At 17.8% G+C, this 20000-nt stretch overlaps 6 protein-coding genes across 6 annotated transcripts in view; 2 read left to right on the top strand and 4 right to left on the bottom strand.

The window, feature by feature from the left end:
* Positions 1–1989: 1989 nt before the first annotated feature.
* Positions 1990–4515, top strand: PF3D7_1315400 (zinc finger (CCCH type) protein, putative; the record flags this gene model as incomplete). Its single annotated transcript, XM_002808967.1, has 5 exons — positions 1990–2044; positions 2163–2276; positions 2434–2461; positions 3239–4260; positions 4475–4515. 5 exons carry the CDS (start codon positions 1990–1992, stop codon positions 4513–4515), a joined length of 1260 nt encoding a protein of 419 aa, XP_002809013.1.
* A 1593-nt stretch (positions 4516–6108) lies between these two features.
* PF3D7_1315300 (conserved protein, unknown function) lies at positions 6109–7787 on the bottom strand (the record flags this gene model as incomplete). The annotated part of the gene is made up of 2 exons (XM_001349853.1): positions 6109–7467; positions 7713–7787. The coding sequence occupies 2 exons, from the start codon at positions 7785–7787 to the stop codon at positions 6109–6111; spliced, it is 1434 nt and encodes a 477-aa protein (XP_001349889.1).
* Positions 7788–9610: 1823 nt separating this feature from the next.
* Positions 9611–12820, top strand: PF3D7_1315200 (heptatricopeptide repeat-containing protein, putative; the record flags this gene model as incomplete). Its single annotated transcript, XM_002808966.1, has 1 exon — positions 9611–12820. One exon carries the CDS (start codon positions 9611–9613, stop codon positions 12818–12820), a length of 3210 nt encoding a protein of 1069 aa, XP_002809012.1.
* Positions 12821–13111: 291 nt separating this feature from the next.
* PF3D7_1315100 (serine/threonine protein kinase PK9) lies at positions 13112–14215 on the bottom strand (the record flags this gene model as incomplete). Its single annotated transcript, XM_001349851.1, has 1 exon — positions 13112–14215. One exon carries the CDS (start codon positions 14213–14215, stop codon positions 13112–13114), a length of 1104 nt encoding a protein of 367 aa, XP_001349887.1.
* Positions 14216–14888: 673 nt separating this feature from the next.
* On the bottom strand, positions 14889–15689 carry PF3D7_1315000 (conserved Plasmodium protein, unknown function; the record flags this gene model as incomplete). Its single annotated transcript, XM_001349850.1, has 2 exons — positions 14889–15175; positions 15332–15689. 2 exons carry the CDS (start codon positions 15687–15689, stop codon positions 14889–14891), a joined length of 645 nt encoding a protein of 214 aa, XP_001349886.1.
* A 2301-nt stretch (positions 15690–17990) lies between these two features.
* The window catches only part of PF3D7_1314900 (general transcription factor IIH subunit 2), a gene marked incomplete at both ends in the record, with an annotated part of 2175 nt that continues 165 nt past the window's right edge, over positions 17991–20000 (bottom strand). Inside the window, 4 exons of the mRNA XM_001349849.1 lie at positions 17991–18854; positions 19009–19099; positions 19332–19467; positions 19842–19926. Coding sequence (XP_001349885.1) covers positions 17991–18854; positions 19009–19099; positions 19332–19467; positions 19842–19926 — 1176 coding nt within the window. The remainder of the gene's footprint in view (positions 18855–19008; positions 19100–19331; positions 19468–19841; positions 19927–20000) is intronic.

Below are 20000 nucleotides of genomic sequence, written 5' to 3'. Positions count from 1 at the left end.
GGACATTTTAATTATTTTTTAAAGAATTTGCATATTTATATATATATATTTTTTTTTCTTCTTAATATATGTGTTATATATTTTATTTATATGTCAATAAATTATTATTGATTTTTTTTTTTTTTTTTTTTAAGTAACAACTATATATTATAAAAACATTAAAGAGATATTCTCAAGCTTTTAATGTTATTATGAAAATGATAAAAAAAAAAAAAGAAAAAAGAAAGAAAGAAAGAACAATAAAACATTAATAGGGAACATATATTATATATATAATGATAATTTTTATGAATGCGTAATAATATTTTACAAATTAATTATTCATGTTGTAAAGTTTTTCCCTTTATTTTGGGAAAGGGAATATTTTTATGCATGTGCTTACACATTACAAATATAAAATAATCATAAATATATAATACATATAAACGTAAATAAAAGTAGCACTTTTAATGTTCTTTTTTTTTTTTTTTTTTTTTTTTTTTGTTCTTTCCTTATTAATAAAATATGGATATAAATACCCTTTAAATTTTAAATTTCAAATAAATTCTTCCCTTTTCTTGCATGAAAGGGTATATTACACAAAAAAAAAAACATTTTTTTTTTTTTTTTTTTTTTATTATTTATCTTTTCTAAATTCGTTTAATTTTTATTTTATGATGGTTGTTTTTATAAAAATCTTCGACGTAAATAATATTATATAATTAAAGGAACAGAATTTTTAATATTTATTATTATACATTATATATATATATATATATATATATATTTTATGTAGAAATGAAAAATAACATTTTATAATATATCTATATAATATATAAATATATGTATATATATATATATATACATATATATATAATATATTTAATTATATAAATTTCGTAAAATCATATAATCATTAATTTTTTTTTTTTGTTTTTTTTAATATCTTACACCAATTTTAATATAATTCTTTGTATTTTTACTTATTTATATTAATATATATAAAATATATATTTAATATATATTTGCGCAAAAAAGTACTATATATAATATATATAATATAATTCATATTATATATAATATATATATATATATATGTATATTATAATATTATATACGTATAAAATATATATAAATCATAATTTTTAATCATCGGTTAAATTAATATAGTTTTATATAATATAAATAAAAAAAAAAAAAAAAAAAAAGGAATTCATATAAATTATATATTAATTATAAATAAATTATATTATTATATATATATATATATATATATATATATAAATACATTTAATTATTATTTTATAAAAATATGTATGTAATAAAAAATATATATTTTTATTATAAATAAATATTTCATCTTTTTCCATATTTAATACATATATATATATATATATAATAATATCTAATATAATAATTATTTTATATAAAATTAAAAAAAAAAATTAAAATAAAATCTCTAAAAAATTAAATGTAACAATTTATAAATAAAAAATAAAAGTTTTATATATATAGGAATAAATAAAGAACTTTTATATTTATATATACATTTGAATATTTGTAAAAATAGAACATACATTTATATAATAAACTATACATAATCATATAATTATATATATGTTATTATATATGATATAATTTGTTTTTATTTATGTTAAAAAAGAAAACAAAAATTATTATAAAATAATATTATATACATATAATATATAATAAGAATAAAGGAATATATTAATATATAAATTTATATATAGCAATTTATAATGTAAGAATTAAAAAAAAAAAAATACAGAAATTAAATTTATAATTATGTACATATCTTAATAATATATATATATATATATATATATATTTTTGTAATATCCATTTGTGATATATGAAACCTCTATTTATGAATATTACAAATAATGTTCTAATATTAATATAAGCATATTATAATTACCCCAAAAAAAAGGAAAGAGCAAAATTTTTTAATTTTTTAACCATATGTTATTATTATTATAGGTCAAAAATATGAGAGGTAATTATGTTAGAGATGGGTATAAATCTCAGTATAGATATGCAAATGGTAAGGATAATACACAAATGTATAATACATAAATGTAGTACCTATAATATAAATATATATATATTAATATTTATAATGTCATTATTTAAACTATGATAAATTTACAAACTTCATATAGGATCTGACAGTAATAGTAAAACACAGAATAGCAATAATCGCAGATCTTACTACCCCAAAAAAGGACCTAATAAAGATAAGTCCATAATTTTTTGTCCACATTATACATTAAGAGGTTAAAAGTTTATGTCGTTACATTTATGATAGAACAACACGAATTATAATATGTTCATTATATATATATATATATATTTTTTTTTTTTTATATATGCCTTTTTTTTTTCTTTTTTTTTTTGTAATATATTATAAATTTTCTGTTTTTTTTACTTCAGGAGCATGCCGTTTTATAAATGATTGCAAGTAAATTATATGAATACTTTTAAAATATAAAAAAAAATACATTTACATATTTACATATATATATATTAGACATATACATTTTTATATACATATATAGTTATGGTACATAACATGTCGTGTGCATATATATATATTTGTGAAGTGAAAAATGAAAGAAAAAATTAAAGGAAAAAGAAAAAGAAAAAAAAAAAAAAAAAAAAAATGAATGAAAAAGAAAAAATATCAGAAAAAAATGAAATAATATAAAATAATATAATATAATAAAAAAAAAAAAAAAAAAAAGAAAAAGAAAAAGAAAAATGAACCATATAAAATTAAAAAAGGAAAATGGAAAAAATTTTTGAAAAAAAAAATAAAAAAATTAAAGAGTAAAAAGAATATGGAATGGTTATAGAACAAATGTATATAATTTTTTTTTTTTATTATTATTTTTTTTTTTTTTTTGAATTATGGGAATTCGATCCTATAAAATATAAGCATATATTATATTACACATTTAATATATATATATGATAATATTGTTTATTTTCGGATTGAAATTTTTTTTTCCCACATATTATTTTCCTTTCGTTTCACTTGAATCATAAATAAAATGAATAAATAATGTATAAAAATATTTATCTTTATTTATTTATATTTATATTAATTTTTTTTTTTTTTTTTCCTTTTTCTGTACCATTCATTTTTAATGTGTGTGTTTTTAAAATTATATAATTTTTTTTTTTTTTTTCCTTTTTCCTTTTTCCAATATTTTGTAAAACGTACATTTTTTTTTAGAAATTTACACCATTTAAAATTAGTCGACACATTTTTTTTACAAAGATCATACATCGATAGTGCAATAATAGTTCATGGACCAAATAATGAAATATATTTATTTACTGCTATAGCACCTTATACAATTAATGTGTGGATTTTCGTACCTGGGGAGGGTAATAAAGAGATAGATATAAAACATTTAAAGAAAATTGAATTTGAATTAACTCCAGAAGAAGAAAGTTATGGTGATGAGAAACAAAAATATAATAATAAATCAAAACAGAAAAAAAAAAAGAAGAGAGTATTATCATTATTATATGCAGAAGAATGTATATTTGCGGGGTTAGATAATGGTTTAATAAAAATTATGCATCTACCTTCATCAGATGCATCAACACTTTATGCCCATACAGATTCTATTTATAGTATTGTTTGTATTGATGGTATTATTATATCATCATGTATAAATGGTGAAGTAAAATTTTGGAAATATGATGAAACATGTTCAAGATTTGTAGCTATTAAAACTATAGAAACAAAAACAAAAATTTATAAAATGATTGAAGTTATTTCCCCAAAAGCTGCTACGAATATAAATAATAACAATACTGAAGATAATAAATATAATAGAAATTTATGGGTTTGTGGAGATAGTATTACTATCATTAACTTATTAAATTTAGAAATTGTTAATAATTTTAAATGTAAATATGGTAATGTTGTTTCAGTTATACAATATGAAGCAAATATTATTACAGCCATGAGTGAAGGGAAAATTCTAGCTTATAGTCTTATGGGAGAAGGACACTTTGAAATGAATACCTTACCTATATATTGTATGGCTGGATTAACGAATCATCAAAATATACCCATACTAATTTATGGATCTAATAAAGCCTTATATACTTTTTCTTTACCCGAATTTAATCCATTTGGTTATTTAAAGGACAGAGATTCTGCCTCCTTGAAATTTAATTTGAATGATCCAGATTTTATTATATCTTTATCTGGACCATATTTCATTGTCATCTTTTCCAATGGTAAATAAATAAAAATAAATAAATAAATATATGTATATATATATTTTTTTGTGTGTTTGCATATATTTTAAATGCTCCTATATATATGATTATATATATTTGAAAGTGTTATATGTTCACATGTGTCAATTATTATATGGACATACATACATATATATATATATATATATATATAAATATCCATTTATATTTTTATATATTTTTTTTCTTTTAGCTGGTAATGCAAAAGTTTGGAAATGGGAAACCAAAGAATAATTCTTGTTTTCCTCACCCCCCCCCTTTTTTTTTTTTAAGTACAATTATTTATATATATATATTCTTTATATTTTATATATATTTTTTTTTTTTTCTTTTTTTTCCCAAAATCTCTAATTAATATTTTATTTAGCAATATATATATATATAATATGCTAAATATATTAAATATTATTATTTTAAAAATTTTGGTCCCCAATATACCCAATTTCAAACGTACACCAGCATAATTGTTATTATATAAATGTTGTATATTAAATGCATATATTTTGTTTTGAATTAGAAAAAAAAAAAGAAATAATATATATACATAATTATATATATATATATATATATAAATTTATTTACATAAATATATTAGTGATGAGATAAGGATTATTTATAAGTTTATTCTTACCAAAATATATTACATTATATTATATATATATTTAAGGCATATTATTACAATTTTAATTCAATAGCATTTTTATATTAAATAGTTATACATATTATTTTATATTTTTTTTTTAATAATGTCATTTTTAATGAAGAAATAAAAAATAAATTATTTTCAACATTAAAAAATATAACATATTAAACTTTTATAAGAAGAAATTCAATCTTATGAATTTTTATATTAATTAATATTTTTGAAATGTAGGTAATTTAAGATGAATACATATATATATATATTTAAGGTATATGTCATTTTATTATGTTAATAAAAAATAAATAGAAACCTATACAATTAGACAATTTCATATATATATATATATATTAATATCATATAAATACAATAATAAAAATATTGCCATTCTTTGCAATATATAATTATATATTTATTTTAATTTCACTAAATGAGAAATATAAAGCAACTGAAACACACAAATTTTTTTTTTTTTTTTTTTTTTTAATATACTGTATATGTAACAAGTTTATAATTACAAGGAGTATATTTTTATATATTTATAATTTAATTATTTTTTAATAAAATAATTTTAAATGTCTGATTGTCGATAATGCAAATATGACACATTAAGAAAAAAAAAAAAAAAAAAAAAAAAAAAAAAATATATATATATATATATATAATAAATAAATTATAACTCAAAAGTATACATTAATAATATAAATATGAAACATAATATAAGAATAACAATACAGTATTAGTTTAACATAATATAAGAATAACAATACAGTATTAGTTTAACATAATATAAGAATAACAATACAGTATTAGTTTAACATAATATAAGAATAACAATACAATATTAGTTTAACATAATATAAAAATAACAATACAATATTAGTTTAACATAATATAAGAATAACAATACAATATTAGTTTAACATAATATATGAATAACAACACAAGGTGAGTTTATAACAATATATCCTTTAAATTTTATTTTAAAATTTTATATATATCTTGTCTTTTTTTTTTTGTTTGAAACATGTGTTAAACACATGGTGGATATATTTCAATTATATATTATCATGTACAAATATAGTAATACAAACAATTAAAGAATATATTAATATATATATATATATATAATATCAATTTGATATATTTATCACATTTCATACGACATTATTTTATTTTTCTAATCCTTAATTTATATTATGATCCGTTATTTCACAACACCATTTTGTAAAATTTTCAAAAAAATGAAATCCTTGATTTCTTCTTCTTAGTCTTGCTGATTTCGTTTTATTTGTTAATGTTGATTTATCTGTTAATATATCATTTTTTAGATTATAATAAGATGAAGTTATTAAAAAGTTCATTATAAGAAAACCTTTGGAATTTCCATCATCTCCAATAATTGGAATGCGTAAAGGATATTCCTGAGACAATGATTTAACTTTTAATTGTAATCTTCCTATTACTTCAGTTTTATATATAGATGATTCGATAACTTTTAAATAAATAAATTCTTCGTTATTGAATGGTAAACTAATGATTTCATTTTGTAAATCACAATCAGCATAAGAAGATATGGACTGATTTAATTTACAATTATAAAATTTCGATTGATATTTTTCTATTATATCATCATAAGAGTTAAAATAAGCACTGACCGAATATTTTATTTCACTAATATTTAAAAAAGGACTTGGGATTTCTTCAAGTTTTTGTAAACATACAATTGCTTGAAGTTGATCCATATTAGGTAAATTGTTTTTGTTCATATTTATTTGTTTGAGTTTAGAAAATTTTTTTTCTCTATTATCTAATTCATGTGTATTTTTAGGAAATGATTCATTATGGTAAATATCTAATGGTACATTATTATTATTATTATTTTCATTATTGTGAAAATTATTCATATACATTTGTGGATTGAATGGTACATTATGTAAATTGTGATATAAATCAGAATGATAATTTTCCATCATATACTGTGGGTTTATTAAATGAACATTATTATTATTATTTATATATTCATACATATTATGTAAACTGTTTATTTCTTTATAATTGTTCATTTCCTTTTTAATATATTCATCATTTATATGTAGATAGGGCTTATTAAAATTATCATTCATATTATACATCATATTATTCATATCATCATTCATACCATTTATTACATTATCATTCTTAGGAATAGATAAATTATTATTCATTGAAAATTTATTATAATAATACCCTTCTTCATTCAGATTTATTGGTCCATTTACATATTCATAATATTTTAAATCATTTGTTGGTATAGATGTAAGATTAAGGGAACCATGTGGTTTACTCATTAAATCATTATTAGAATTCATATATCCTTCTCCATTATATAAATTAATGGAAGGTGTATTTATTTCTCCATTTCTAAAATTATTTAAACTTGCTCGGTAGTTATTTGGGTCTATTAAATTCATATTCTCTGGTTGTTCATACATATTATAATCCACATATTTGTTTTGTTCATGGATGTTTTTAATATCTCCTTGGTTATTTACGTTTTCTTTCATCTAAAAAAATATACATACAAATATATATATATATATATATATATATATATATATGTATATATGTTTATATATAAGGAATACATAAATATATAATTAAAATACACCAGAAAAGACAATAATAAATCAATTAATAAAATAAAAATTATATAATCATGTAACACTTTAGATTATCACATGCATAAAATAGGCACCTTTTAATATTTTATATATATATATAATGATTTATTTTATTTTATTCTTCATACCCTTAATGTTGTATTAATATTTTGTTCTGATAAAATTGCTGTCCTTGGATCAGAACTATTTGAATAATTTTCCATAAAGTAACAACAAAACAAAGAAATTATAAATAATTATAACTTTAAAATGATATTTACAATTTTTATATGTTTAAAAATTTTTTATCAATTGAAAAATACACTTTATATATTGTTCATAATTATTATAAAAAAAATAAAAGGAAAAATGAAAATATAAATCTTCACAAAAAAAAAAAAATGTTAAAAACAAATTAAGCTAATGGGTAAACAACAAAAAAAAAAAAAAAAAAAAAAAAAAAAAAAGTAAGAAAGTAAAAAAATTCTAAACAACCATTTAAAATAATATTAAATATTATAAAGGGTTAATAAAAAAAAAAAAAAAAAAAAAAAATTAAGATATATTGAGAGAAAGAGAAAAAACTGAAAAAAGAAAATAACAAATGACAAATGATAAAAAACAAATATCAAATAACAAATAAGAAAAAAAAAAAAAAAAAAAAAATTATATTAAACGAACATTTCATAATTATATAAAAATATATTTTATACATAAAATACATTTTTTTTTTCTTTATATTATATAATTTTGTATCATATTGATTATATATGTGCACATAATATGTGTAATACCAAAAAACAAAAAAATAATAATAATAATAATAATAAAATAAAATACCGTATGTATTTTTTTAAGGTGTGAAGGTGCAAAAAGGTAAATAGGAAAATATGAATACAAAAAATAAAAATAATCTATTTAAAAATAATATTTACGTTATTCATTTACCTATTTATATTAATTTATCTCATTTTATTTTTACTTTTTCGTTATTTCCTTTAAAATCATAACTATATTATATAATAATATATTATATACATAATTTTTATTTACTTGATAAATCATATGAAAAATTTTAAATGGAAAACGTAACAATATTCAAGTTACTAATATTTCATGTGGAAAATATGTATTCATTAATATGAATATTTATAAGAACCAACTTAATATATGTATACCTTTATATTGAAAATTTTTATTTAAAATAATCAATCAATTAATCAATCAATTAATTAATCATTGGTTTTTTTTTTAAAAGATTTATTGTTTTCCTTTATTTCAATTTTTTGGCATGTACAATCTTTGAAGGAATATTCTTAAGAAAAAAAATAATAATATATATGTATTTCTATAATAAATGTTATAATATTCATTTATATAATTATATAATAATATCTTGAGTCATCACACATTGATTAATGAATCTATAAAAATATTATTATTAGTAAAATATGAGTTTTAAAAATAAAGAGAAATATATATTTTTTTTTTCATAATATATCCTATATTTTGAAATAAAATATAATTGGGGCAGATATAATATCAACATATATATAAAATAATATATTTATATTTATATTTATATTTATTTCATATACATATCTATCTATTATTTATTTTTTTTATTTTTTTTTTTTAAATAAATTCCTTTTTGTAGTTGTTCATATAATGCAATTAAAAAAAAAAAAAAAAAAAAAAAAAAAAAAAAAAAGAAAGAAAGAAAGAAAAAAAAAATATATCTTTCTTGAATATCAAGTATAATATAAAAAATATATATTTTAAGGATTATGTGTAGAAGGCATCGAATATTAAAAAAAAAAAAAAAAAAAAAAAGATTCACTAATATATTAAATAAAAAAGTATAGTTTTCATTTAAATATTTGTTATATAATAATTAAATCATACATAATAATAATAAATTATATTTTATAATTATAGATAAATGTAAATGTTTTTATTAACTTTTTTTCTTTTCTTCTTTATTTTAAAAGTGAATACTACACATCATATATAATATTATATAATATATTATATTATATTATATTATATGTGTTTATATATTATTATGTATTTATTTTTAACGAAACGGTGTTTTTTTTTAGTTCATAATAATATTTATAGGAAAATATTTTTATCAACTGATTTTTTAAAAAAAGTAATTAGCATAAAATGTCGTAGCTATTCATCTTTAAAAAGTATTTATGAATATGATTATAGAGCTGAAGAAAAACTACCATACGATGGTTTAATTAAAAATGTAAGTGATAAAAAACAATCACTATTATTAAGTGACTACATTAAATTTGATGATGACAAGAAATTAAAACACATACTTTTTACAAACAACATAGAGGATCTCATACATCATTTTGAGAAAAATTTGAATGAACTAAAAAGTCATGAATATATATTTTTATTATTCAAAATATATGAAATAATATTTTATAACTTTTATTGTTATTATGAAGACTCAGAAATTTTAAAACTTGAAAATCCAAATTTTATATATAACACTTTTACGGAATATATGAATAAAAATTTAAAAGATTATTCCGACAAAATTAAAAGCTTGGATGATGAATTTAATGATGAGATACCTTTTGAAAATATTCAAAAATTTAATGATGAAAAGAGCGAACACACAATTGAGATGAATCGAGAAAGGGATGATATATATGATATAAATAATAATAAAAATGATTCAAAAGAAAATAACAATATTAATAGTCGTTGTATTACAAATAATACAAAATATAACGAGAATATAATTATGAATACATCTTATCACAGTGATAAGAATATTTTGGAAAGCATATACAACAATGTGGTTAATAAAAAAGAAAGGGATAATGATAAGACATATAAATTTATTGATAAAAATAAAGTTATTAATAATGTAAATGATATAGAAAATAATAATCCTGACATTTATGTGAATAGTGCAAATTGTCCTGACACGAAAGAAAATAACACAAATGAAGATAACCATATGATTAATATTGATATAAATAAGTACAATATAAAAATATTAATAAAAATATATTATGATTATATAACGTATATAGAAGATTTAAATATTAAAGAAAAATGTTGGAAAGAATATGTTTCTTCTTTTTTCCTTAAGAATAAGAAATATGAAAATTTATATTGTTCCATATTAAATACAGTGTATAAGAAGATATATTTTTTTCCATGTATTGATATTATTAATTTTTGGTATATCATAAAAAGAATAAATATATATTCTATTAAAGATTTATCCTCATTAGTTATAAATAAGCTTATGGAGAATTTGAAATATTTTGACGAAAAATATTTAGTAAGATTAGGATATATATATTTGAACAATTCAAATAAAAAACGGAATCCCCATTTTATATCATCCAACCATAGTAATTGTAGTAATAAAGAATTTATAGATATGTATATAAATATGATACAAAATAAGGTGAAAAATATGAACAATAATAATTTTATAAAAATTTTAGAATATGTAAGCAATAATAATTATAAACATATACAATTTTTTAAAGAATGTAAAAAGGAAATATATAAAAGATATAATAATTTTACTCAAGTAGAAATTTTTAAATTATTTTACTTGTATTCACAAAATATTAATGCATCTGATAAATTATTAATGAATGATCTTTTAAAATCAATTTTACAAATATGTTCACCACAAGAAAAGTATAAAAATATTCATTCACATGTAGAAATAATATGTGATAAAAAACATGTAGATGCTAAAAATGAATTACCTTATGAATTACAGCACAACAACATGAAAACAGTTCCTTTATCGAATTTATTAAATGTCTTATGGACAAATGCAAAATATTTTAAAGATTTCCCTTTATTATTAAAATATAGTGAACAAGTAATTTTGAAAAACATAAAAAATTTTAGTAGTTCTACGATTAGTATGCTAATATGGGCGTATAGTACTGTAGAGAATAAAAGAAGAGAACAATTAGAATTTGATCAAAATATATTTGTAGAATTAAAAAATAAAGCATTAGAAGTTTTTCAAAAGATGACGCCTAAGCAATTATCTAATAGTTTGCTGGGAATATCAACTACTATTGGTAGGACAATAGATAATGAAGGATATGTAAATACTGATTTTCATGATGCCGTTGAAAAATATTTATTAGATTGGGACGAAAATAATGGAAAAAAGAAGAATAGAAAGAGAAATAAAACTAATGATAAAAGTGATAATAAAAATTGTAATCAATACGATAATAATAAAAAGGATTATCAAGATGGAATAAAAGGAAATATTCCATTTCGAAATCGTAACTTTTTAAATTTTTTTACATCAGAAGATTTAGCTAATATATGTTATTCATATGCTTTAGTTAGATGTGGTAGTAAAGAATTTCATTTTCTATTACAATCATGTTTATTAAATCAATTGAATGATCTTTCACCACAACATATATCAAAAATAGCTTATACATATGGAACATTTTATTTTTATTCCTCTTATTCACTTTTAAGTTCCTTACAATATGAAATATTACAGAGAATACATCAATTTTGTCACTTAGAACTTTCTGACATATTATGGTGTTATTGTGTGAATAAATTTTTTGATAGTAAGTTTTGGAAATTTGTATTACAAATAATAAATTTTGACAAAATATATGACCCTAGATGTGCTCTCTTATATTCTTCTCTTTCATATATGAATATAGTTGATTCCTCTATTTTGGAATCTCAAAATGTTCTAAAAATTTTTAATAATTTAAGGGAATATTATTGGGATCTGCAAGTATGTGAATATCCTCACGCTTTTGCAAATGAAATTATAAATACATTGAATCAAGAAAATGAAGAAATTTTATCTAAACAAGTTGATAATAATATAAAAATATCGAAACATAATGATATATATGTAGATGAAAAATTGGTAAAGGAGAATTTACAATCTGTTTATTTTCCATCTAAAAAATTATCATCTGATAACAACCATATACAAAATGAAAATATTCCTACATTTGAATATGTTAAAAAATTAATTGATTTTGAAGGGTTTCTAGTTGATATATATTTTGAATATAAGAATGAAAAATATGCGGTTTTTTTGTATACACCACTTAATACTACAAGAGATCAATATCCTCTGGGCGAAAATATATTAAAAACAAGATATATGAAGAAAAGAAAATTTAAAATAATACATTTGTTGTATAATGTGTGGAAAGAATATAAGCACAAGAAAATTAATTTGATATATTCACAACTATAAAAAGAGAAATATATATATATATATATATATAAATATGTTTATGTGAGAGTAAAAATTTTAGTTATTATGTATGGAAAGGTAATTAAAATGGTAATATTTAAATGGAATTATTTTTTTCAATAATTTATATGTGTATTGTTTTTTTTTTTTTTTTTCTTTTTCTTTTTTCTTTTTTTTTAGTATAAATAAATCATATTAATATAAACTATATTTTATTTATTTTATTTCATTTTATTTCATTTTATTTATTGCTTATCAATTATTATTTAAAGTTTTTTTTTGAGTATTACCTTATGACTCCTTATAATTTTCAAACCACCTATGATTTAGTATCTCTACTATGATTGGTCTTTTATTAGGATCAACGTTCAACATTAATGAAATTAAATCTTTCAAATCATCTGATATATCGTTTGCATAATTTAGTGTATTACTTTCAAAATTTTTGAGTTCTTTTTCCATATACTTAAAAGGTGCAAATCCTTGTGTCATAATAAATAATAAAATTCCTAAACTCCATATATCTAATTTAAAAACTGAATAATTAATTGTTTGATTAAAAATGATTTCTGGTGCTATATATGCTTTTGTTCCTGCTTCTGTTTTAATATTTTGATCTACATTAACAAAATCTGATAATCCAAAATCAGCTATTTTACATGTCATTTTTTCATCTAATAATATATTTTCTAATTTTAAATCTCGATGTACTATATGTTTAGAATGACAATAATATACCCCTTTAACAATTTGAAGAAATAAATCATGAGCTTCTTTTTCAGATAAAAATCCATTAAACTTATTTTTAATATAATTTTTTAAATCTCCATTTATTGCATATTCCATTATTAAGCATACATAATTCTGAAAATGATTTACATCATACATTTTAATAATATTATTATGTATTAATCCTCTCAATGTTTGAATTTCAATAAATACTCTATGTACATCTGTTACATCTAAAAAATTACTCTTAGGAATAAATTTTAATGCTACCTTTTGTTTTGTTTGTATATGTACACCTTGAAATACAATACCAAATCCACCAGAACCTATTCTCTTTTCTACTATATAATCGTTTACAATAAAATTATTTTTTATTTTTGAAAAGAAATTCATATCTTCTTTCTTTTCTTTCAAATATAAGGTATCACCATCTATTATATCTTTTATCGAATGTATTACATTACCACAACTATCAATAATATATTCACCATATATACCATACTTTTCTCTACAAAATTGAAGTATATCATAAATATTATTATCACAGCATATATCTATTTCTATAGCCTCGTTGTTCTCATTTTGTTCTAGGGATAAATAGACCTGTTTATATTCACCTTTACATAAAAAGTCGTCTTCGAAATTTTTTATACTTCCCAAATACATTTTTTTAAAAATTAAATATTATAATATAAAATTATTAGAATGATAGTTTTTACTTTAAAGTTATACTAAGCACCCTTTTTTTTCGTCATAACAAGATGAAATTATATATATATATATATATATATATATATATATATATATATATAATATATATATATTATATATTACATATAAGTTATGATATATTAAGATATATTAAATTATTTCTACATATTGTTATAATTATTTACATTCTTCCATACCTTTTTCTAATTTTTTTATTTAATTCATATATATATTTAAACACTTGAATGTTTTCATGTGTTTAATTTATGTGTCCAAAGTTTTCTTTAGACAATGAAGATATAAACATAATATATGCTTAACGCAATAATGTTTATACATATATATATATATATATATATATATATATATATATATTTTTTTTTTTTTTTTTTTTCTTGTCTTATATTTCGGGGGTATATTAAATAAATTTTTGTATAATTTTTATTTTTTTTATACCAAAAAGCAGTTATTTTAAAATGATAAATAAATAAATAAATATATATATATATATATTTATAATAACAAAATAAAATGAAAATATAATATATATATATTAAAAATAACATATTAAATAAAATATATATTAATATATTTGTATTAATTTTTTTTTTTTTTTTTTTTCTTTCCTTTATGGAGGAATAACACACGATTGAGGCATAACATAAAAATTAATTTTGAGATGTAAATAAAAAATAAAAAATTGTATTATGGAAATGAAAGCACTACTAAAACAATTAATTGTTAAAACAGATAATATAAAAAAAAATAAACTTAATGATGTATATATATCAAATAAATAAGATTTACATTTTTTAAATTTTGACATTATAACTAAAAAATGGGATATACACATCAAAGTATAAATTACTTTTTGTCCTAAATTTATTTCTCCACTGGTAATATAATTTATATCATCTACAAAAATAAAATACAAAAATATTATATTATATATATATTTATATGTGAATATCTTTTATATGATATACTTCCATATACATTTCAAACAAATTACATTATTTTTTAATTTTTTCCTTCTTTTTATTTTAATTGGTTAATTTATATTATTATTACCTTTAAAATATAGTGTAACAAAGACTTCCAAAAATATTAATAAATATAGTATACCATAAAATACCCTAACTTTCGTAGGATATAAATATTTAGATTCTGAGGCATATGTAATTAATGGTTCTTCATTAAATCTATTATTATTGTTATCATCTTCATTCATAACATTTTCATTTTTATTTATATTCTTAATAGAATATATTGGAAAGCCAACTTTTATAGTTTCATTCGGATATATAACACATAATGGTATTTCCTTTTTATTTTCATCACTAGAATTTGAAAAAACATAACTTAAAGCATTTTCATAATATAATATAGCTTCATCTTTTAAATCATTTAAATTTAAGGTTCCTGCCATTTTTATTTTTAATTATATAATTATATGTTATTTATTTATTGATTTTATTAAATCATTTGTTCTCGGCTTCTTCGGTTTTTTTTTTTTTTTTTTTTTTTATATATCCATTTACAAAGAGTATATATTCAATTTTATTTTTATAAGTCAAAATATATGATTAAAAAAAAATAATAAAAGATAACAATTTTTTATGATCTTTATTAACTAAACATTTCAAAAATGAATAAAATGTTAATATATATATATATATATATATATATATATATATATATATGTATAATATTATTTTTTCCTTTTCTTCTTCTATATGTGTAAGAACAATTCTACAAATAATATTATTTATTTAATTATTTATTTTTCATATCTTAATTTTTATATGGTTTATTAAAAATATATATACATAAATGAAACATCCCCCAAAAAAAAAGTATTTTCAATACATATATATAGATATGTATAATACAAAAAAATAAAATAAAATAAATAACAATAATTAAATACCAAGGGTTCTTGGTCTTATTACATAAAAAATTAAATAATTATATATATATATATATATATATAATATACTTTAAATTTATTTATAATTCAATATTTATCATACACAGGTTTGGTTCTGTAAATATTTATAATCACATAAAAGCTAAACTTAAATAATTATAATATAATAATTATGAATTTTATGTAATAAAACAAAAAAAGAAAAAAAAGAACTCTATAATTAATTTTCTATATCTATAATATATATAATATATTTTTTTTAGAATCAAGAGATATAAAATAAAAAAAAAAATATATATATATTATATATAATAAATATATATTTATATGTATATATTGTTATTTTATATATATTTATATATATATTAATATTTTTTGTTATTTATTCTAAAATTCCTTTTTTTTTTTTTTTTTTTTTTTTGTTTTATTACATATTTTAATATACTATAATATGAATAATAAAACAAATTTTTAAAATATTTTTTTTAAAATAAGTTTTTTTTCTTAAATAAAAAAAAAAAAGATTTTCTTTTAGTCAGCCCCTGTATGTAATATATTTTTTTATTATATATACGTATATATTTAAAAAATCTTTTTTTTTTTTTTTAAGGCGCAATTAAAAAAAGAAGAAAAAAACTAAAGGCATGCTTATATTAAAATGTATATTTTATATATATAATATAAAATATAATATAATTAATATCGTATATATTATTTAATAATACTCTTAATATTTCTATACTAATTTTAATAAATTAAGTAAAATAAATTTACATATATATTTTTATATATAAAACTTTACTTGTTATATTATTTTATTTATTATTATTATTTTTAATATTTTTAAGCTATTTTAAGAAGAAACAAAAAAAAAAAAAGGAAAAAATAAAAAAAAAAGAAGAAAAAAAAAAGAATTATATTTACTAATATATTAGTTTTTAAATATTTAATTGAAAATGTTTTTTTTTTTTTTTTCATTTTTTATTTCCTTGTACGAATAAAATATATTTATTATTGAATCAAAAGGAATTATAAAAAATATGTTTATCTGTTCTATATTATATACATTTTAAAAAATATTTATGTTTCAGGAATTTTTACTAATAACTTAATTAGTAATAGTATTATAACTTTAAAGATGTTTTGTGTAATTTCTACACTTCTTTTCTTATACCATGAACTATAAAAACAATCGTGAAATAATTTTATAACATTTGTTTATATGATTCATAAACTATTCACGTATCATTATATTTATTTTATATAATTGATATATATATTAAAAAAATTTATAATATTTTAATTATTATAACTTATGTCAATTTAGGGTTTTTATATTATTTGAGAAAATATAAGAATATAAATCTTAATAATTACCACACAACAATGGAGACTTAAAAAATTTGTATTATATATCACTTATAAATGTGTATATAAAAATAAAAACATCAAATGAAAAAAAAAAAAAAAAATATATATATATATATATATATTACAGAAAATGCGATGAATATATATATTCTACATATATATTATAATATACAAGGTTCGTCTATATTTTATTATTTTGACTTTTATATTAAAAGCTAAATTTCACAAATATATATTTTATTAGTAATAATACTATCGTATAAACAATATAACATTATTAATTATTATATTTATAAAGGATATTTAAGGTCTAATGATTTGTTCATATATATGCTTATAGAATATGATTACACGTTTGTCATTTATTAATCCACATATTATTCTGTTATATTTATATTATTATATATATATATATATATATTAATATAATTATGTATCGTTAATTAAACAAAAGGGACATTGATTTAATTCTTCATGAATGAAAATATCACATTCAAGACAGAAGATATGTTGACATTTTGTACATTGGTATATTTTGTTATACAATTGTTGGTTACATGATGAACATACTTTATAATTTCCTTGTTCATTTTTTATTTCTATAAATAAAGGAGAACCTTGAAGATTATTTGTAATATGTGAAAGATCGTGCATCGATATTAAATGTATACCACATACTTTACATTTGGATGGTATTTTGCAAGTATAACTATTACAAAAATTACAAACATATGTATCAGTATTTAATTTACCATGACATGAACACATTATTTGAGTACTGATTTTTTTCTTTGTTGGAAAACATATATGAATTAATTGAGGTTCCATACCTTGCATCCATAAAGGTGTTTCCGCATTATTATTTATTTCATTCATTAAAGAATTTTTACTTGAACATATTTTATAAAAACCATTTGATTTTTCACAAATATGCTTTAATATATGCATTTCTGGAGCTATTGAAATGCAATTTACATATATATTACTTTTTACTAATAACTCTAATACATTTAAAATGTTTTTCTTATCACATGTTCTTATAGATCCATACATTATTAAAACCTCTTTTGTTCCATATAATGGCATATCAATTAATAAATCATGTGCTATCTGTAATCCTTCTTCTAATGAAGGGGAACCTTGAAGACCTGCAGTTCTTTCCTTTAATATCGAATTTAATATATCATCTACATTTGATGTAAATGGTTGTATTAATTTTGCTGAACTATTCTTTAAAGCTACTACACCAACATGTCCGACAGGATTTTTGAAGAAAAAGTTTTTTAAAAATGACTTCAAACAAAATTAAATAAAATAAATCATATAAATAAATAAATATATAAATAAATATATATATATATATATATATATATATATATATATATATATATATAATACGCATGTATTTTCATTTATTGTTTCTTTTTATTTTTATAAATCTTATTACTTCCACACATTCTAAAGCTACATTTATCCTATCTGGTTTTAAATCCCTTTCTTTCATACTACTAGACATGTCAAATAGTATGATTATGTGTCTGCGAATATTTAAATAATAATATATATATGTATATATATATAAGTAATTCAAAGGAAAAACAACTATTCTTTTTCCCTTTTTCCACACTTTATAATTAAAGAAAAAAACCATGATGTGTTCAAAAAAAAAAAAAAAAAAAAATGGCATATTTAGAATGAATTGTAGTATGAGTAAATAATACCAGTTAAAAACATATACATATATGTTATGTTTTTTTTTTTTTATGATACCTGAATATTCCTTTCCTTAAGGAAGATCCTTGATTCTTTCTATATTTCTCCTTATTTTCATTTTCGTTATTCTCTTGGCTAACATGTTGTAGCACACCATTATTTTCTACCAGCAAATTCCATGATCGTTCAACATCTAATGTGTTAATAAAAGCAAAATTGTACAAATTATGTTATATATATATATATATATATGGATGAGATAATATAAACATTTAATCCTTTTAATATCGATAATCATATGCATGTTTGAATAAGTCATATTCATATATTATATATGAGAGAAATAAATAAATATATTATTATAAGAAATATGGATAAGGTAACATATATTTTTATCCAATAGAAATATGATAATGTTAAAAAAAAAATTATGTACACTTAAAATTAAATACTAAAATAAGATATATCTTATATAAAATTCATTATATATGTTTATAATATCTGCTTCATGTTTTTTTTTTCCCTGATTATATATCCTTATATATATATACATAAATACATACATACCTTGTTCCCATGTAAATTTCCCAGTTATCTCTTCAAATATTTCATTTTCGTCAAAATCTCTTACAACATCTTCAACAAAAATGACCTATATATATATATATATTAATAAAAGAAATGGGAAATATTATATATAAGAAATATTTAAAATATTAAATCATT

Source organism: Plasmodium falciparum (genome assembly GCF_000002765.6).
Source record: "Plasmodium falciparum 3D7 genome assembly, chromosome: 13".
In the NCBI taxonomy this organism is placed as follows: domain Eukaryota; phylum Apicomplexa; class Aconoidasida; order Haemosporida; family Plasmodiidae; genus Plasmodium; species Plasmodium falciparum.
Note: the sequence above shows the minus strand (reverse complement) of the source record. Positions and strands in the feature narration are given on the sequence as shown.